Source organism: Ranitomeya variabilis, chromosome 3 (genome assembly GCF_051348905.1).
Source record: "Ranitomeya variabilis isolate aRanVar5 chromosome 3, aRanVar5.hap1, whole genome shotgun sequence".
Classification (NCBI taxonomy): Eukaryota; Metazoa; Chordata; class Amphibia; order Anura; family Dendrobatidae; genus Ranitomeya; species Ranitomeya variabilis.
Genome location: NC_135234.1, coordinates 678,662,428 through 678,683,629, shown reverse-complemented (window position 1 = coordinate 678,683,629; position 21,202 = coordinate 678,662,428). Strand labels below are relative to the sequence as shown.

Below are 21,202 nucleotides of genomic sequence, written 5' to 3'. Positions count from 1 at the left end.
TGACACTCGACCAGAGTTTGATCCGAGTGTCATTACCATAATCCACCAGATTCTTTTGGATGAGAGAACCTACGCTCGTGTGACCACGCCCTAATTATATACAACGCACCCTTCAGATGTGTCATTTCATTTATTGCATGAACATGAATGCCAGTGGTGTAAGCTAAATCTCCAGCATGGCCCACAATTATTCTTTAGTAAAACTGGTCTTTTTATATCAGCTATAAGGACCTTTTGGGCCCCTCTGGGCTCCAGGGCCCATGTGCAACTGCAAAACCTGCGTCCACTATAGTGACACCCCTGATGGATCCCACATACATTGTAATGAAAGTCACACGTCAGTCCACACCAGCGATGTCATTGTAAAGTATAACAGGCTTTATTTGTAGTCGTATGACCTCGTTCAGCCGATGAAAAAAATAAAAGCATAAAAACATCGCAATAGCAAATATATTTAATGACGCACATACATATATGTAAATATGTGTGCTTGTATATATATGTATATGCATATGTACAAACGCAGACCAATGTGCTTCTGACACTTCAAGGAAAAGTATTGTGCTGACACCGCTGAGCTCTTCAGCTGCGCGTCCTGTCTCATAGTCCCTTTAGCGGAGGATAATTGGTCATTAAAATCTTTGGCAAAATACTGAGTGGAGAGGGCTCCTTAACATAATCCAGTTCATGTTGGGGCATCAAAAGCTCCAGCACATATTGCTTATTATGGGGGTTACATTGCTGTGCCCATATTTAAGTTGTTTCTATGAAGTTGCCCCCTGGGTGTTGTATTGCTGATTATGAAGTCCCATTCCAGTCCTCTCAGAGAGTAAGGCTTTTTTGCATCAGTAAATAAGAGCAGAATTGAGCACGACACAAGGCTTATAGCCCTGCTTATGGCTGACCCCAGAATGCCTCATATATCAGGGGGTGAAGCCATCTCGGCTCTTTGGAGAAGTCCAAGAGAAAGAACATTCTTCCCCTTATGTGCTTGGATGGCTAAGGAGTCTTGGAACCACTGCTATCTTCCTCTGTAGGGCTGCCTTCGCTGCTTTCACTGGAAGGAGGTTCACTGGGCTTAGGGGTTTCGGCGCCATCCTCAAAGGCCTCTGGATTTTCCAGCATCTCACGGATCAGTGGAGGCATAGGTCCTGGGATCTCCATTTTCAACGTGATTGCCCGCTCGGCACCTGTAGTAAGCACAATTAAATACTTATGTTAGCTAAGGAATGGGTAGCGCTAATTGTACTAGCCACTTTTATATTTTAACACTTAGAAAAGATCCATTAGCTCTCCTCGCAATTATGCTTTAGTAAATATTCTTAGGCCAAGTTCACTTGTTTCGGATTTGTCACGGATCTCTGGTGCGGATTCCTCATTGCATATCCACAGCAATTTATGGTACAATACAAGAAAATGTTTTTTTTCAAAACACTAGTCTCATGATATGGAAAAAAAAATCAGTATGAAAGTGAGAGCATGGTGCAGATTTCCAATCTGCAGCATGCGCATCATTATGCAGAGTTTCACTGCGGAGGTCGCATCTCGCTGTACTTTGCAGACTCGATGAATATATCAGTTCTGATGAAGGCCCAATTATTAGGACCGAAACGAAAATTATTTGGATTGCCGTTAAAAAGAAAAATTGTCTTTCACTTGCTAGTACAGTATATGGATTGGAACCTCACTCGAGCATTTTATCCTAGAACTAAAGAGTGCCGTATACTTCTACAGCTCAATGCGATTCTCATCCTCTTCAATTCTTAGTAAATGGAGCAGGGCAAAATCAGCAGCCAAATCCGTATCAAAATCTGCTTGTGTTACTTGCAGATTTTTAATACTATAGGATAGGACCATTCCGATTGGGAACACCTTGTTGCGGTGGGATGGCATTTACACTTTTTACATGTACTATTACTAATTACTTACTGCCCGGCATAAGCTCATTTTCTATCTATCTTTGGTTTTGTCTGTGAAATGGCCAGTGTGAATGTGCTTCTACACAGTGCCCGTATACCAACTTATGCTCCGGCTCATTTCGTTAGTTTTGCTGTAGTTTTTTTGTACTTTATACAAACAGGGACCTGGTTCCCTTTTTTACGTAGGCATTTCATTTATGTAGCTTCCCATGGCCAGGGGCTGACAAGTCAGACCTCGGTCCTGCCCTGTCCTCATCTACATTGAGGTCGTCTGTCACTAGGTGAGGTTTTAATACCATCCTGATTGAAGTACACCTTGTCAGGGTGGAATGGCCTTTACGCTATTTTGGTCAAAAACAGTGTTTATTAAGTGCCCTATGTTATTTCCATGTACTATTACTATTTACTTACTTACTGCAGGGTAGATGTTCATTTTGTTTCTATCTTAGGTTTTCGTCTGTGAAATGGCCACAATGTGAACATGCTTTTATACATTGCATTTATACCAACTTATACTCCAGCTCATTTCTTTGGTTTTACTCGTGGATTTAGTTGCAAAGATTTTCCGCAACGTGAGAACATAGCCTTATTCTCTATTCTTTTTTAAAACACTCTACATTGTGCCACTCCTGTTGAAATTTAGGAATAAATTGACAACTAGGTATTACCACCACCAACATGACAAAGGGGAGTGTCCAAGCATAACCTGACACAGGCATGCGCTGATTGGACAGTGTCTGAATGTGTAGGTACACCCTGCCTTACTCCTAACAAACAGATGTGGATTTATGCACATATTTCTATGAGGAATAACAGGGGAATGGTACAATGAGGAGTTTAAAGAAATGAGGCTCTAGAAGAGTTATATCATGGGGAATCTTTATTTTTACTAAAACAGACATGTTAAGAGAGATCATTTCTGCAATTGTTATAATAAGAGAATCATATCCAATAACGATATGGCGTCTCGCTGTGTCACCTGGGGAATTAGAAATGGTTATACACAATACATGGTAAAATCAGAGAATTATTTTATTACCTTTGGTGCTGATTCCTCTCAAATCTGTGATCTTCATAAGCATGCGAGGAAACATGTATGGCTTGTTGGGTCTTCGTCTTCGAGCGTAAAATTTAAGGGCTTCCAGTAATGGCTCCTGGAGCTTTTCTACCTTTTCTGGCTCTTCCAAATCCATCCGATCTATGGTGAGCAATGCATATGCAAGACTTAATACCATGGCATTGGAATAACATTACACTAAGAGGCCCTATCAGTTTCTTTTCCTTCTTAGTTCCGCATGATTACATGGAGCATGATTAGCATATTGATTGGGCATTTCGCATGATAAGTGGATACATTAATATGCTATATAGCCTAATAAGCATGTGAATAACCAAAACCACAGGGCATCTACTATGCTATGGGAGAGTCACATTCTGTTAGAGAGGTGGCATTTCATCATGTAGAGCTAGCTGTACACATCAGATGGCTGATCAATCAGCCGATGGCTCTACTAATTCCACCATTCACAGGAACACTTGACTGAGTGGTTAGCACAGCAGCCATGCAGCGCTGGAGCCCTGGGTTCAAATCCCACCAAGGACAACATCTGCAATGAGTTTGCATGTTCTCCCCGTGTTTGCGTGGGTTTCCTCCCACATTCCAAAGGCATACTGATAAGGAATTTAGATTGTGAGCTCCAATGGAGACAGTGATGATGTCTGTATAGCGCTGTGGAACATGATAGCGATGTATAAGCAAAGCGTAATAATAATGAGGCGATTCAACAGAAATCTGTGGGGTTTGCTGACTTTTATCTAATTTGTATGGGGGTCTCTAAACCATTGGCGAAAAACTGGTGCAAATGTTGTGTACCAGATTTTCCAATGAAAGTGGCCTATAGGAGTCTTAAGTGCACAAAACTGCTCCAAAATGTTGGAGCAAAATATTAGTGTCAAGTAAGTCAACCACCAAAAGGTTGCACAAGGAAAAATAAAGTGTCAAATAGTATGTGCACATGACATCTTTTTCAGGCGGATTATTGGAACCCACCTGAAAAAGAACTAAGAAAACACCAAAAAAGAATTAATGTTAAAATGACTTGCTGGGCACATGTTACGTTTTTTTTAATCACTTTTTTAACCACTTCAGGTTTTGACAGTCATAATGCGACTAAAGGAAGTGAGCTAAAAAGTCTCCAGGCCACTATCTTATAAATGAGCCAAAAAAAAACAAAACAAAAAAAAAACCTCAATGTTTGTAATACCTCCACAGATTAGGCAGATGGCGCTCAAGAGTCCTGTTTCTGTGTCATCCATTTCCAACGGGAGCAACTGACCGGCAAAGGCAAAAACCAAGTCTGTGAGAGGACCAAAACCGGCATTGTGCATCTGAGTCCGGTTCAAGGTCAAACCATCTGAAAAAGTCATGGTGTCTTGTTCGGGAGTGTAACGTGTGCAAATTCGCAGCATCTGGAAGAATTGAGAAAAAAATTTATTTTTTTTGCTATGAATTATGGAACATGCTTGTAACATAGGAGTGGGGCAGTTATATAAGTAAGAGAAGGTCTTGAATAGTGACATATCGGGGGTCAGATATATACAATTATTTTTTGAAGGCAAAGAGGCTTTTTAGTTTAGGAAGTGAGGAAATTCCCAGAATTTCAGTGATGTCACATAAGACAGTGTAATGTTTGCTCAGTGATTACATCTCACACATAAAAGATCTGAAAGGAAAACTGTTCTATGAACAATCCAACAGTAAACTACTGTAGATGAGAAACTTCTTTTTTTTTTTTGCATGGACACAAGTCATAGATTTGTAGATTCTATGCACTTGTAAGTCTTTCTCATGCCGATTCAGCAATTATACTCATAGCGAATACCAAAAGTCTAATAAAACTCGCAGTCAAGAAGGTGACCGAGACCAGTCCTGTGACGGCGTCTGTATCTGTGCCATGCCAATCACTTGCTGCTCTGTGGTGAGCCTCAGTGGTGTGAATGCTTTGGGCAGGAAGTGATATATTGTGAGATAAGCAATGCAGGAATGGAAACTTCAAACTATTTTTGCAGAATGGCAGCAGTAATAAGTATGTCATGATCAAGAGCATTACTCACCAGGATGTCAAGGCAAGCGGCTTTCAACAAGGTTATTTGGTCGGCGATGGTCAAGGTGGTGAAGCCGGGCAAGCGTTTGGCAAACTCCACTATCTTGATGATGCATTTGGTGGCAAGTTCACTGAATTTATCCCATAGGCCAAGATCTAGTTGCACTCTTTGGTCAGCGCTGGAATTCTGCAAAAAAAATATAAAACTGTTACCAAAGCAGACCAAAAAAATAAGAGAACATGGGCCACGACTCATTAAACAGCTTCACGCCAGAATTCTGATGGAAAATTGAAGACTATTTGTGCAGCTCAGACTTTTTGAAAAATGGGCAGAGCTGAGCGAGGAGGTGGCCCAGTGTGGGGAGGGCAGGGACCCATGTGGGGAGGGCAGGGGCCCAGTGTGGGGAGGGCAGGGACCCAGTGTGGGGAGGGCAGGGGCCCAGTGTGGGGAGGGCAGGGGAACGGTGTGAGGAGGGCAGGGGCCCAGTGTGGGGAGGGCAGTGACCCAGAGTGGGAGGGCAGTGGCCCAGTGTGGGGAGGGCCGTGACCCAGAGTGGGAGGGCAGCGGCCCAGTGTGGGGAGGGCAAGGGAAAAGTGTGGGGAGGGCAGGGGAAAAGTGTGGGGAGGGCAGGGCCCAGTGTGGGGAAGGCAGGGGCAAAGTGTGGGGGAGGGCAGGGGCCCAGTGTGGGGAGGGCAGTGACCCAGAGTGGGAGGGCAGTGGCCCAGAGTGGGAGGGCAGTGGCCCAGTGTGGGGAGGGCAGGAGCCCAGTGTGGGGAGGGCAGGGGCAAAGTGTGGGGAGGGCAGGGGCAAAGTGTGGGGAGGGCAGGGGCCCAGTGTGGGGAGGACAGGGGCCCAGTGTGGGGAGGGCAGTGACCCAGAGTGGGAGGGCAGGGGCCCAGTGTGGGGAGGGCAGGGGCCCAGAGTGGGAGGGCAGTGGCCCAGTGTGGGAAGGGCAGGGGCCCAGTGTGGGGAGGGCAGCGGCCCAGTGTGGGAAGGGCAGGGGCCCAGTGTGGGAAGGGCAGCGGCCCAGTGTCGGGAGGGCAGAAGCCCAGTGTGGGAAGGGCAGGGGCCCAGTGTGGGGAGGGCAGGGGCCCAGAGTGGGAGGGCAGTGGCCCAGTGTGGGGAGGGCAGGGGCTCAGTGTGGGGAGGGCAGGGACCCACTGTGGGAAGGGCAGGGGCCCAGTGTGGGAAGGGCAGGGGCCCAGTGTGGGAAGGGAAGGGGCCCAGTTTGGGGCGGGCAGGGGCCCAGTGTGGGGAGGGCAGGGGCCCAGTGTGGTGGAGGGCAGGGCAGCTCTGTCTCGCACCTCGCCCCTGCTCTCGCCTTCTGTCCTGGGGCTGCAGAGCAGGAGAAGCTGTCTCACTGTGCTGACTGGAGCTCTGCTTCCTATCTCTCACATGCCATTGCCCTGGCTGCCCCCTCCCCCTAGATACGCCTTGGACTGTTGCCGTGCGGGAGGGATCTCCTGCGCTGCAACATGGTGTTGGGTGCCTCTGACCTGCCAGGCCCCTGATCCGCCGGGCCCGGTCACAGCGGCGACCGCTGCGACCGTGGTAGTTACGCCACTGCCTGGCTGCAATCCTTTAGACGGACACTGATTCATGCTACCCATGGTTTGATAGATTCCCGTGAAGCACTTCAGTATCCTGTGAAGTACTTCAGTATCTCACATCTTCCTCCATCTCTTACCGTAGTGTATTTGCCAAGCTGGCAGAGAGAAGGGAAGGTTTCCTGATGAGCTTTGCTAACTTTCTGGATAAGTTCTTCCATCTCGGGAGGCATCTCGTAGTTGTCTGGTACCACCACCTCTTCTTTTATTTCTTTCTTTTTCTTGTTCCTGTCATTTCGCACAGCTGTAGAAAACATAATATAGACCATTGATAAGAATATATGTAGGAACATTAATCTTTTTCATGCCTTTGAACAATCTATATCCATTGCAAGTCTCTGTACAATCTGTACAAATGTATGTCTTTTGTTGCTCATTTTACTATGAATTGTAAAGAGATTAATTAGATAAATAAGTATACCAATATATATATAGACGACTAATACTGAATAGACTGCAAGAAAAATATGAAAACACAAAACTTTTTCGTAAGTACCAGAGAAGATCCAGTGTTATTCACCGTATGGACAAAAGTATTGGGACACATGTCTTAATAATAGAATTCAGGTTTTTTATTCAGTCCCATTACCACAGATGTGTAACATCCGGCCCCGAGCCATGCCACCGGCCCTTAATAATGCTTGTGATGGAATGGGTTGTTGTAAAGAGATCACTGATAGCAGCACTGTCCTGTAATGGCACTGATATCACAAGTCAGTTCGGGACTATTCTTTCTTCCTAAATATTCACCGTTGAACTGTGAGTGATATTATTGAAAAGTGAAAGTGTTTATGAACCCAAAAATCTCAGCCATGAAGAAGAAACCAAATAAAGTTACAGAAAAGTCACCAATGCTCCGATGACTCCTAACCTCTTGTGACATTAATATCAGCACAAAAACTGTGCACCAGAAGCTTCATGACATGGGTTTTCATGGCCGGGCAGCTGCATATAAGCCTTACATCACCAAGCACAATGCCAAGTGTCAGAGTGGTGTAAATCCCAATGCCACTAGAATCTAAAGCAGCGGAAACGTGTTAGAGTGATGTATCACGCTTCTCTATCTAACGTCTAGTGGACAAGTCTGAGTTAGATGGATGCCAGGAGAACGTTACCCATCTTTCCCCATTGTGACAAATGTCATGTTTGATGGAGGAGGGATAATACTATGGGGGTGTTTTCAGGGGGTCAGTCTCAGGCCCCTTAGTTCCATAGAAGGTAAATCATAATTCTTCAGCATATAAGACATTTTGGATAATTGTAGCTTCCACTTTGTGGGAACAGTATGGGGAAGACCCTTTTCTGTTCCAGGATGATTGTGCCCCAGTGCACAAAGCAAGGTCCATACAGATATGGTTGGGCAGTTTGGAATGGAAGAACTTGACTGCCCTGCACTGAGACTTGTCCTCAACACCATCAGACACCTTTGGGATGAACTAGGATGGAGATTGCAAGCTAGGACCTCTCCTCCAACATCAGTGTCTGACCTCAGAAATGCTCTTTTTTATTATTATTTTTTTTTAATTATTATTATTATTATTATTATTATTATTATTATTATTATTATTATAGCGCCATTTACTCCATGGCGATTTACATGTGAAAAGGGAAAAGTGCATTAAGAGGTCAAAATTCTCAGATATATTCCAAAATCTTGTAGAAAGCTTTCAAAGAAGACTGGAAGGTGCATATTAATGTCTATACATTTAGAATAGAAGAACCACAGTACCCCGATGAACGGAAAATATAGGCGGCAGCACTTAGTTAATCAATTATAATGCCTTTATTAAGATGGCAAATGGTGGTATCATACCAAAAGGATGCCTATATTAGGACATACATCATATAATAACAATCATTTATACAAGAACCACAATATATATATATATATATATATATATATATATATATATATATATATATATATATATATATATATATATATATATATGTATATATATATATATGTATATATATATATATATATATATATATATATATATATATATATATATATACTGTCCATTCATCGGGGTACTGGGGTTCTTCTGTCTGAGTGGTTTTGCTCTTTCTCTACTTAGCACTGGTGATATTTATTATAGGATTTTACTCAGCAGGCTTTTGTATATTATTTTTTTATTTTCTGGTGCTTTGTACATTGGTTAACATTTAGAATAGGATGTGAAAAAAAGCTCCAATAGGTGTAATGTGTAAGTGTCCCAATACTTTTGGTCAATATACAGTATATATATATATATATATATATATATATATATATACCGTAATTGCATTATCAGGACACTGTAGTAGCTGACAACATCAGTATTGGCTGATTTTTTTTTTAAAGGATCATCACAATTAATCTCTAGTCATAGGAGTGACTAGCCGATATGGGACTAGTATCCTAGTCTTGTGTCTGCTGTCTGAGTTCCCTTACAAAATACCTCCCGACCTGAACTTTAACCCTGTAATGTGACCTCTGTCCCTGCCTGCAGGTGGTAGGTTTGAAGCACTACAGGGGACAGAGATGGATGACCTCTCGCTCCTTTTAAATCCCTAGTCTCTTCTTCATTTTTACTGTCATATATCTTACTAAAAACCAACATCTGTATACATTACCGAGAGGCAAGACAAACTAAGCATTTGTTTTCACTGAGGCTAAGACAAGTTAGTAAATCACATTAGATAGAATATTTGAGGCCAGCGCTCTATTACTGTATAAAGGTCAGTAACCTTTCAGTCAGAACACTTAAATCTGCGCCGTCATGTTAAGACATTGGGAATAAGAATGGTAGGATAAATTTAAAGGGGTTCTCCACATGTGTAGAAAACTAACAAAATAAATGACGAGATGCCCTGAAACTGCAATATATCTTCGGTGTAGGCGAATCTCCTACTGGGCGTTAGGTGTGACCAAGACAGATTGCACAACTTGAACATATCATGTGTTCATTTCAACCAACCTAGAACAATAGTGGTAAAATAATTATCCAGCTTCATCATCAGTGATGAAAAGACTGACAAAAACTGATATTTTTATAGACTGATCCACCTCTATTAAAGGAAATAAATCTATTGTCAACTATATGAATAGAATGTCAAAGATAAGAATAAGAATATTCTGGGGATCTATGTTTAAAAACTAGTAATAAAAAAGCGGAAGGGTCAGGGCTTCTCGGCACCATGCGTCGCATGACATTGAAATTGTAGCTACAGAATGCAACATTGGATGTAATTATACCGATGATGTCGCGGTACGACCTGTGACTATCACAAAGGGTTGTAAATGTTTCTAAATATGTCGTTGGTCGCATGTGACACACTTGTCATAGACTTCAATGCAAGTCACAAGAGACATGCAACTTGTGTGCGACTTAGGCTACTTTCACACTAGCATCGTGCACTGCACGTCGCTATGCGTCGTTTTGTAGAAAAAACGCATCCTGCAAAAGTGCTTGCAGGATGCGTTTTTTCTCCATTGACTTGCATTAGCGACGCAGTGCGACGCATTGCCACACGTCGCAACCGTCGTGCGACGGTTGCGTCGTGTTGCGTCGGACTGTCGCCACCAAAAAACGTTGCTTGTAACGTTTTTTGGTGCGTCGTTCCCGTCTTTTCCGACCGCGCATGCGCGGCCGGAACTCCACCCCCGCCTCCCCGCACCTCACAATGGGGCAGCGGATGCGTTGAAAAACAGCATCCGCTGCCCCCGTTGTGCGGCGCATTCTGTAGCCCCAGCCTTAGGCCACGTTCATATGTTCACTATTTGGTGAGTTTTTTACCTCAGTATTTGTAAGCCAAAACCAGGAGTGGAACAATCAGAGGAAAAGTATAATAGAAACATGTCACCACTTCTGTATTTATCACCCACTCCTGGTTTTGGCTTACAAATACTGAGGTAAAAAAACTCATCAAATACTGAACGTGTGAATGTGGCCTTAATCTGACTTCCTGTATAGTCAGAATTAGAATAATTAGTTGTCAGACAGGAAGGACTATGATATGTGCTATTTCTTTGATTGATGCGCACCATTACCTTTTTAATCCTGTAAATGCAGAAACCTGAATAACTACCTTTCCTGTATATATTATAATTGTACATGCAATATATTGTAAGTCGTTTTAAACTGCTGCGGAACATGTAAAATAATAATTGCAGTCACTTGCAGTCATAATATTCTCTAATTGATCAATACTAAACATTGTAAAATATCATTTTGGTTTCCCAGCCCAGAGCCCGCTTGAAGTTCTCCTTACTACTGTACATGTCCCTGCGTTACTCTCTCTCACCCTACTCCCTTGTGCCCTGACTTTCCTTACACATTTCCTTGTGAACTTCCTATTCACCTCGGGATAAAGTGTGCGGGACCCTAACAACAGGAAGCCAGGCGCCGGAAACCCACTTATAGCACGAGAAGGGCACAAAAACTGCGCAGGGAGAAGATGGAGAGAGAAGGGAACATAGGGAGATAAAGCAGGAGCTTACCACAAGCCGAGACAGGGAGCAGGGTGAGAGCAAAGTAACACATATTAAGTGAGTAAAAAAAATCAAAAAGACCAAACTGAAAAGAGTTAAAATGAAAGATAATAGAAGATGCACAAAAAGTGAAACAGGAAAACAAACAAATAGGAAAAGAGTAAGCAGTGATAAAGACTTGGCTGCACAAGCAATAATGATAAAATATCAAGAGGACATACAGGGGATATACTAACACATCCCGTAATACTATTACTGGCTCTATGGCCGCCATTATATGTTAGATTTCTCTAAGCCATGTATACCATGGGGTATTATTATGACAAAGTAAATCATTCTATGGAAAATAAGATGACAATTAAGGAAGAGAGAAAATTAAATCTGACCTGGTGGCTCAGTGGCTAGCAATGTAGCCTTCCAGCACTGGGTTCAAATCCCACCAAGGTGAAAGAACATCTACAAGGAGTGTGTGTGTGGCTTTCATTTGATGCCTCAAAGACATACTGATTGTAGATTGTGAACCTCAATGTGGGCAATGACTGTAAAGCTCCATTGAGTAAGTTGGCGCTAGCAAATAAAAAGGGAAAGTGTCACCATGAAAATGCCGTCCAATCTGTAGGCACCATGTTATAGAGCAGGAGAAGCAGAAAAGATTGATATATAGTTTTGTGGGAAAATATTCAGTATAACCTCTGGTTTCACCATTTAAACGTCTTCTCTTTCTTGGATTTTCGTTCCAGTGGGCGGTCCTATCAGTGACTGACAGCTATCTCTGTATTCACTCTTGTACAAATAAAGCTGTTAGTCACTGCTAGGACCGCCCACTGGACCGAAAATCATACAAAGAGAAGAGGTTTAAATGGTTAAGACAGAGGTTATATTGAATATTTTCCCACAAAACTATATATCAATCTTCTCAGCTCCTCCTGCTCTATAACATGATGCCTGCAGATTGGATGGCATTATAATGGTGACAAGGTTCCCTTTAAAATTGCAGTTGTGTGCGCACCCATATTATGACCTGCAAAGACATTTATGAGCTGCCCAAAGTATAATGTCTGTGTGGGGCCATTAGATGTTCTGGCTTTTGCACTAAAGTTTTAAGGATTTCCTCAACATTTTCAAGTTGACTTATATAATGCAGTTATGTTCTGTCTACAGGACATCTGTAACCAGGGTTTTACTAGTAGTTTAGCTAACGGGGTTGGCCCCTGACCTGGAGGGGGCCACCCGGAGCTACGCTACCCTTAATTGTTGTGCATGTTGATACAAATAAGCTCTATGGCAGAGCAGGGAGAAATGGTCTCCCTGCACTTCTACTCTCCGTTCTGATTCCACAAGTCGTATTAGACCTTCGGCCTACAGAATGATAGGTCCAGGTCAGAGCAACGCAATGACATAATCGCGATACACCAAGCACGGGACGAGAGAATCCCGGCATGATGACGTCACCTCATCGGACTGTCTGGGACAGGCCACTGTCTACCGGATTCAATAGGTTTAGGTGAATAAATGATTTTTTATTTTAAGACTGTATGATTACGTGCTTATTTATGGGGGCTACTAAGGGGGCCATAATAACAGTATGGGAGCTCATATGAGGGCAATAATAACAGTGTGGGTGATACTAAGGGGGCCATAATTAGTTAGGAGGCTGCAATAGATGCCATAATCAGTGTGGGGACTACTAAGGAGGCTATAATAGTGAAGGGGCTACTAAGGAGGCTATAATAACAGTGAGGATTGTACAAAAGAGGCCTTAATACCAGTGAGGGGGCTACTAAGGAGGCCATAATAACAGTTAGGGGGCTACTTAGGAGGGCCAAAATAACAGTGAAGTGGCTACTAAGTAGATCATAATAACAGTAAGGGGGCTACTAAGGAGTTTGTAACAAGTTAGGGGGCTACTAAGGAGGTCATAACAGTGAGGGCGGGGACTACTAAGGGGGCCATTATAACAGTGTGGAGGCTACTAAGGGGCCATAATAAGTGTGAAGGCTAGTAAGGAGACCATCATAGAGCATGCGGGCTACTAAGGGGGGCCCTCACACATAGTGGGGGCTACTAAGTGGGCCCTCATACATAATGCGGGTTACTTTGGGGGCCAAAATGCAGCATAGGAGCTACTAATGATACAGCGTGTTGGCAACTAAGGGTGACTATCATACAGCCTGGGGACTACTGAAAGGCACATAGAAGGGTGTAGTCAGTTCACCGGGAGATCAGATGTTAAGGGCCTAATGATGGCATCACCGACAGGAACAAGAAAAGTGAAGTCCAGTGGAAAGAAAGAGATGAGTAGCCCCCTCGCTGTATAATGGTCCCTCTTAGTAGCACCCACATTGTATCATGGCCCCCTTAGTAGCCACCACATTGTAGGAGGCCCCCTTAGTAGCCCCCACTCTATGAGGGTCCACTTGGCCCCCTTAGTAGCCCCCTCTCTATGAGGGCCCACTTGGTAGACCCAACACTGTATCATGGCCCCTTCCTTTGGTAGCCCAACACTCTTGTGTGGATGTAATACAACATCAGGAATTCATTTTTTGCTACAATTAAAAGCACGCACTGTGCTCGAAACGCATAAAAAGTATTCCTTTTTTCCCTTGTTTTGGATTATATTCCATGAAAAATAAAATTGCCATACTTTTTAACCACACATGAGTGCTGAGGTACTACAGGGGCCATGATACGGAGTTGGGGCTACTAAATGGGCTCTCATGCGGCAAGGGGGCTTCCTACAGAGTGGTGGCAACTAAGGGGGCCATGATACAGTCTGGGGGCTACTAAGGAGGTCATCATACAGCATGGGGGTTGCTAAGGGGGCCCTCACACATTGTGTGGGCTACTAAGTGGGCCCTCATACATAGTGGGGTTTATTTTGGGGGCCAAAATACAGCATAGGGGCTACTAATGATACAGCAGGTGGACTACTAAGGCGGACCGTCATACAGCCTGGGGGCTAATAAAAGGCACAAAGAAGGGTGGAGTAGTCAGTTCACTGGGAGATTAGGTATATGGGCCTAATGATGGCATCGCCAACAGGAACAAGAAAAGTGAAGTCCAGGGGAAAGAAAGAGAGAAAAGAGTAGCTCCCTCACTGTATAATGGTCCTGCTTAGTAGCCTCCACATTGCATCATGGCCCCCTTAGTAGCCCCCACTCTGTATGAGTGCTCACCTAGTAGACCCAACACTGTATCATGGCCCCTTTGGTAGCCCTACACTCTTGTGTGGATATAATACAACATCAGGAATTCATTCACACACTGTGCTTAAAACGTGTACATAGGATTCCTATTTTTTCCTTTTTTTGGATTTTATTCCGTGACAAATAAAATTGCCATGCTTTTTATCCACACAAGAGTGCCAAGCTACTAAAGGAGCCATGATATGGTGTTAGAGCTACTAGGTGGGCCCTTATACGGAGTGGGGGCTACAAAGGGGGTTTCCTACAGAGTAGTGGCTACTAAGGGGACCATGATACAGTGTGGGGGCTACTAAGGGGGGCTATCATACAGCATGGGGGCTAATAAAAGGGACATGATACAACACTGAGGCTACTAAGTGGGCCTTCCTAAACAGTGGGGGCTACAAATGGGGCACTCCTACAGAGTTGGGACTACTAATGGGGCCATCATACAGAGTGAGGACTATTAAGGGGGGAATCTTAGAGTGGTGGCTTCCAAGGGGGCCAATATACTGTGTGGACTACTGTGTAGACCATACAGTTTGGGAACTACTGATGGGGATAACATATAGTTTGAGGGCCATTATATAATGTGGAAGCTACTGCTGGGCCATTATGCAGTGTGAGGAATTCTTTGGGGACATCCTATAGGAGGCTTCATACTGTTTATAGTGGAGCTGTAGGGACATCATATTGTTTATAGTGGAGCTGTGGAGACATCATACTGGGTATTGGTGGCTATGGGTGTATCATAGTATTTATAGGGAAGTTGTGGGGACATCATGCTGTGTATAGAGGAACTTTACAGGGGAAGCCTCAGGGGACATTATTAATGTTAAGTGGACACTTTTTGTTATAGGGGCACTTAGGGTATTGTAACTTTCAAAGCGGCTCACAGGGAACATTATTACTTTTTGGGGGCAAAATGTGGGCACTGTATTCTAGGGCACGTACACAGGGCATTAATATATTCTAGAGGTCTGTTTTACTATCTAGTGGGCATAAAATAGGAGCTTTACTTTGTAAGGGGCACAGTGGTGGGCATTATTATATGGGGCATTAAGAGGAGCAATGTTTTGTGCCTTTCAGCATTGGGTTGAGGAGTTTGTGCATGTTGGGAATAGATGGGGACGGTGCCGCAAATGTGAAAAGTCAGATGTGTCTTTGTAGTAATCTCTGCAGTCGAGTCCTGGCTGGAGTAGTTGTCATGCTGGTCTGGGCCAGAAGGAAAAGAAAGGAGAAGTGAATGACTCCATCAGAAAGAAAGTCAGCTGTAAGTCACTATCTGTAACTGTTTCTGTAATCTCTTATATGGTCACTGTATGTCGGTAATATCAGTGTTGGTCTTTGTATAGTGATTTACTTTCAATAGCAGCCTAGTCATCCACTGATGTTCCCCTATACCCATTATTAGAGGGTGCCACCATAGTTGTCATCAGGGCTACCTTATTAGGGGCCCACTTAGAAGTTTTGCCCCTTCCTGAGCTGAACTCCTAGCTACGCCTCTGAGTAGTACCATAGAATGAGTGTCTGCTGCTAGGAAAGTGTAGTATGATGCAAATAATTGACAGGTTATGTCCACCAAAGCATTCTTTTTTTTAAATTTGCCTCACGTGGGTCCAGAACAAGGAACTACCTCTACGATGACCAAATGTCTTAATAAAGCATATGGACAGGAACTATTTTCAAAAGACAACTGTAATGATGTTCTATACAGAACATAAAACACCTGGGTGCCTCTGTATAAAAACACAGACACACAGAGGTACGGTATGGGCTCATAGTAGACTACCAGGATTAATTGTTGCCCTAAAGTATCAATTCCTAGAAGAAAACAAATTAAGAAAGCAACCTTCTTCCAAAACAAGTTTCTCAGAAGTGCACTCCTCTATATTGGCTGTTTATTTGTAGTTTTAGACAATATTGTTGGCAGTCATCTCATATATGAGGCTACGTAAAAAAGCCTACTTATACAAGTCAATGATGAGGAGTCTGCAGGGTGGCAATGTAGACCAAAACGAGCAGAGAGCCAGCATTCACAAGGTTAATGCGTTTCAGGCCAGTCAGACCTTTAGTCATACGACTAGTAGCTTGACTGGCATGAAACACGTAAAACTTGTGGAATATTTTTGTTTTTTGTATAATGTCTCATGTCTATTAAGAAGAAAAATAAAGTACCAAATTATTATATAGATGCTTGCTCATTATTTGTTTAGGTCAACGTTGGTCAACAAACGGCTGTGCAATCCTTTACACACGTTGAGCTGACAATTAGTCTTTTCTTTCAGCAAGATGACAATCACCCGACAAGTAAAATGCTCATTTGTCAAGGGCAATTCTTTTTATGTTGGCACTAAAATTATTGTTCTCGGCAGCACATTTTCCTGTGTAAACAAGAGATATGTGCAGCACGGTGGCTTGGTGGTTAGCCCTGTTGCAGCGCTGGGGTCCTGGGTTCAAATCTCACCAAGGAGAACATCTGCAAGGAGTTTCCTCCATGTTCTCGGGCTTCCAAAGATAGGGAGTTTAGGTTGTAAGCCCTTTTGGGGACAGCAATGATAAGGTATGTAAAGCAATGGCGCTATAAGCAAAGGACAATAAATAAATGTGCTGCCGATAACAGGATACTGTATGGGGGACAGCAATTATTCTATCCCTATCAGTGTTTTGTCAATCTATGTAAACTGGCCAATAAATGACCACCAATCAGTATTTATATAGCCATTCTGCAATCATCTAAAGAACTGGATTGGCCTGTATAATTGGGTCATATGTTAGACTATCAATTATATCTCTAAGCATACCTATAGGACATAACAAAAAGTACAGAAATAAAATAAAATCCAGAAAAATGAGTCACACTAATCACGTATATCTAAGCATCACTATATAACATAATTAAAGGTACAGAAATAAAATAAAATCCATTAAAATCCAGAAAAGTTGCAAATTGTAATAAACTCATCACTTTTATTATGCACTTGGATTTTAACACTTACCGTCTAAAAAAACCCCCACTGTGAATAAAAAAAATAATAAAGTAAAATATAATGAAAAGAATAATATAAGATGTAACAATAATATATGACATAAATATCAGGTCAATGCCACGGGTCTCGCATCAGATAGCTAAAACAGTTTGTACAAAATGTCAATTCAAAGGAAATAAATCTGGAGAAGACTTGATATGACCTATACAATAGAGTCCACTTCATGTAACGTCTATGTCAATAAACAGGACCTGCTAAATAGGTTGAGATTGCGCCATTTTCTTTTAATCTTCCCCCCTACGGAATTATGGAATAAAGGCTTTCACACTTTGATGATGGGAGTTGGGATCGCCTGTTACTTGAGTATGTTTACCCTTCAGGAATTCAGAATCGAGGAGCCTGTCTGGGTAAAGAATCTATTTAGATGAGCACCCGAGGGACAAAATGAGGTGCTGGGATTACAAGGAATGCAGAAAACATAGCATTAACCGTGTCAGACCCGGGTGTGAAAGCCATAACCCTCTTCTAATGGCATTACCCTTTTTCTTTTTACAACCCACGTACTATTGAATGTTTTATAATAACTCACCTTCTTTCGACATCCCGACCTGAAAGCATTTTTGTAGTCGGCAAAATTGGCAGCGATTTCGTGTCACCTTATTGATCTGGCAGTTCTTATCACGATGACAAGTGTACACCATGTTCTTCTGTATGCTGCGACGGAAGAACCCCTGCCAGACAGAGGGAAGGATGTGAGGTGAACGGATGGGGTGAGTGTAAAGACAAAAGGAGTGAAGAAAAGAGCAATAATGAGACGGGAGTGATTTATATAAGAACAAGTATGTGGGAGACTGACACAGTTAGCTGCGAGGACACAAGGGTAGAGATAGCACCAATGGAATGAGATACTGCGCACATTTGACACTAAATTACAAAAGAATGAACTACAAGATCATTGCGGAGGAGGTAAGGAACTATGAAAACAAAGCGGGACATCGCTCACTATTGATCACAAGAAAAAAATGTTCTGAAAAAATAGTGGAATGTTTCCTTTCTAAATATGAAGCAGCCCCCTTTTCCAGCAGAACTGTTTGAACACGTACCACCCTCTGTGGTGCAGGGAATGGAGCAAATACTGAGCTGAAATCATTGATTATTCTAAATAGACACAGATGATGAATGTGTGATGACATGGGGAGAGGGAGACAAATGAGGCAGGGGAAAGCAAAACTCTAACAGATGGAGATACTGAGACAATGATAAAGGAAGAGAGGGATGAAACAGAGTTAGTCGATAAAAGTGTCAGGAATTACTGCAAGAAAAACCAAGGTCTACTCTCTACCTTCACATGGTGAAAATAGTCATTATCAAAGTTATGAGTGACGTTGCCACACCTTAGACACCTGATGTCCCCACAAACATACATGTTTTTCAGAGTAAGTTGCTGTCAGCCACCTCTGTCATTGGCCTATCTCCCATGAGAAAAAAGATTGTACACTATAATTCAACATGCCTCATCCTTCTATTTCCCAGAGGAGGGCCATACACCTTAGGTTAAGAGCTCATTTACAAGTCAGCTATCTTTCCAGACTCTCCAATACACATGACCCCTATTAGATGATGGGATAAAAATCTGACAAATTTGATTTTGGACTGCATGTCTGTTTGTTCTGTAAACAAAAAATCTCTGCCAGAGATGTCTGGCAGTGGCTCTCTCATAGAGAACACAGGAACACTCAGCATAGCGAGCACTCCTGTGTATGGAAGAATTGGGTGAGAAAGCTGCCTTTTGAACGATCTTCTGAACCATCGGCGTCCAACAGCAAACTGACATTTATGGATTAAATTTAGAGAATCCAATGGACTCAAGACATATTCAACCAATTCTATTCTTGTTTTGAGGTTATAAGTTGCATTTGACTACAGCTGGAGTAATCCCCTGGCAAATATTTGCATTATGAATTTCCATAATGTTTTTTTTTGGTTCTTCAAGTTCTCCTCTAGATAAAATGTCCATACACATACAGTACCCATCTTATCTCTCCTAGTCCTACTAAACACATGTAAAAATAAGGGTTGCTTGGCCAAGCCTGTATGTATTATGAATAGTGAGAAGAGAATAAATAATCTGCTGCCAGACTCCTCCAGTAGTGTCTTATCTCTTAAGAGAACAAAAGGATAGGACAGAGTAGAATCAGGAGGTTGCCATATACAGAAGATAGTGGGCTTGGACCTTCTGAAATTGGAATTTGTATGCAGTTTAAAGAGGCTGGAAATATATCAATCTGATGAAACTGATGCTTGATTAACTCTATTTTGCATTCATATAGAACATTAGTGATTGCTTTGCCTAATAATAGTACTGATATTTTTGCTTAAATTCCAACGAGGAGCTTCACAAATATGGACAGTCTATGTTCTGCCCATGTCTATGTGTTATCTCTATCTCAGTCCCCTATACAACAATGGTTCTGCCGATCCTTCAGCCGGCAGCTATCTAGATCATCTTTCCCATACCAAGGAGTGCTTGCTCTGCTGAGTGCTCCTGTGTTCGCTATAGCAGAGATACTGTCAAACATCTCTGAAGGTAACTTATCTCTTAAAGAACAAAAGGATCAGCAGTCCGAAATCAGAAATGTTGGATCTTTATCTTCCATATGCTGGAGAGAGTTTGGAAGCATCTATACCCATTAGGTTGTAAGCCAAGCCTACCAGTATCAGCGTATTTTGGACACTGATCTAACATGTATGGGGACCTTTAGACATCATGCATACTCTACCACTACTACAGTAAGCAGTAGAAGAGTAGTAGGAACCCTGTGTGACTATTCGGTTCGGAATTACATAGGTGTTGTCCACTAGAAGCAAACCTTCTAATAGAGGCTTCCTCAGTTTTACAAATGCTTTATCTTTCTCGGTGTGCAGAGTAGAAATTAACCATTACAACATTGTAGTCTGAGGACCAATATAAAATGACTAATTACTGAAATTTCTGATGGTCACTCATAAATGAAATATGGGTTCCTTCATAACAAACAGTATCTATGGGCTTAAGGGTTACATCCACACATGGCTAAAGATTGGAGAACCAAGCAATCATGGACTATGGTATCTTACCTTGCATCCTTCGCAGGAGCTAACGCCGTAGTGATATCCAGAAGACTTATCATTGCACACGAAGCAAGGCTTGTAAATACGTGGAGGTGGGGGAGGTGAAGGAGAACTTGGCACCATCTCCTCTGAGCTGGTACTTTGTGTTTCTACAGCTGTGTACAAATAAGAAAAAAACAAGGTGGTTAAAAAAGAAAATCCAAAACATTGAATACAAGTCAACTTACATGTGTGCCATAACTGTGGCGATGACTGGTACTACAGTGAATATCTTTGGCTATTCATACCTTAGGCATAGCCTTGAACCTTTTCTTCTTTCCTTTGGCTTCACAAAAGTTATTTTCTATAGAAACACTGCACTACTTTTAGAAGTCAAGGCTATAAGGTCAGAAGCCACACACAAACATTGTATTGTGTTCAAACATAGCCGCCACCAACATCTTCAATAATGGATATCTTACAAGGATGTACAGACATGTAAGTCAACACTAAGGTGTGAATAGAATTTAAAGTGTAACCTTTATTATTAATTAATGCTAAAAATACTGAGTTCAATACATCCATTTGGATGTATATAAGATCACAGCTATAGAGATTGTAATCCCAGCTGTGATCCACTAGATCCCAATTTATGCTAGGGTATGAAAATAATAGAAATTCTTAGGTTGGATTACTGATCATGATCCCTAAGGATATACGTTTCGCCAGTATACCAGCTTTTTTTAAGGGCTCTTACTGGTGGTGTACACCCATGAGAATAAAGGTCCAATGTGACATAACTTTATTATTGTATGCTACTCATCTATTT

At 42.4% G+C, this 21,202-nt stretch overlaps 1 protein-coding gene across 4 annotated transcripts in view; it reads right to left on the bottom strand.

The window, feature by feature from the left end:
- Positions 1-355: 355 nt before the first annotated feature.
- The window catches only part of RARG (retinoic acid receptor gamma), a 231,400-nt gene continuing 210,553 nt past the window's right edge, over positions 356-21,202 (bottom strand). For 2 of the 4 annotated variants that reach the window (XM_077298003.1, XM_077298005.1), the window contains 8 exons: positions 20,401-20,549; positions 17,873-18,014; positions 17,293-17,310; positions 6,712-6,875; positions 5,034-5,210; positions 4,184-4,388; positions 2,959-3,117; positions 356-1,190 (listed from right to left, as the gene is read on the bottom strand). In XM_077298003.1, coding sequence (XP_077154118.1) covers positions 1,000-1,190; positions 2,959-3,117; positions 4,184-4,388; positions 5,034-5,210; positions 6,712-6,875; positions 17,293-17,310; positions 17,873-18,014; positions 20,401-20,549 — 1,205 coding nt within the window. In that variant the 3' untranslated portion in view covers positions 356-999. The remainder of the gene's footprint in view (positions 1,191-2,958; positions 3,118-4,183; positions 4,389-5,033; positions 5,211-6,711; positions 6,876-17,292; positions 17,311-17,872; positions 18,015-20,400; positions 20,550-21,202) is intronic. The other 2 variants (XM_077298004.1, XM_077298006.1) reach the window with 1 other exon arrangement.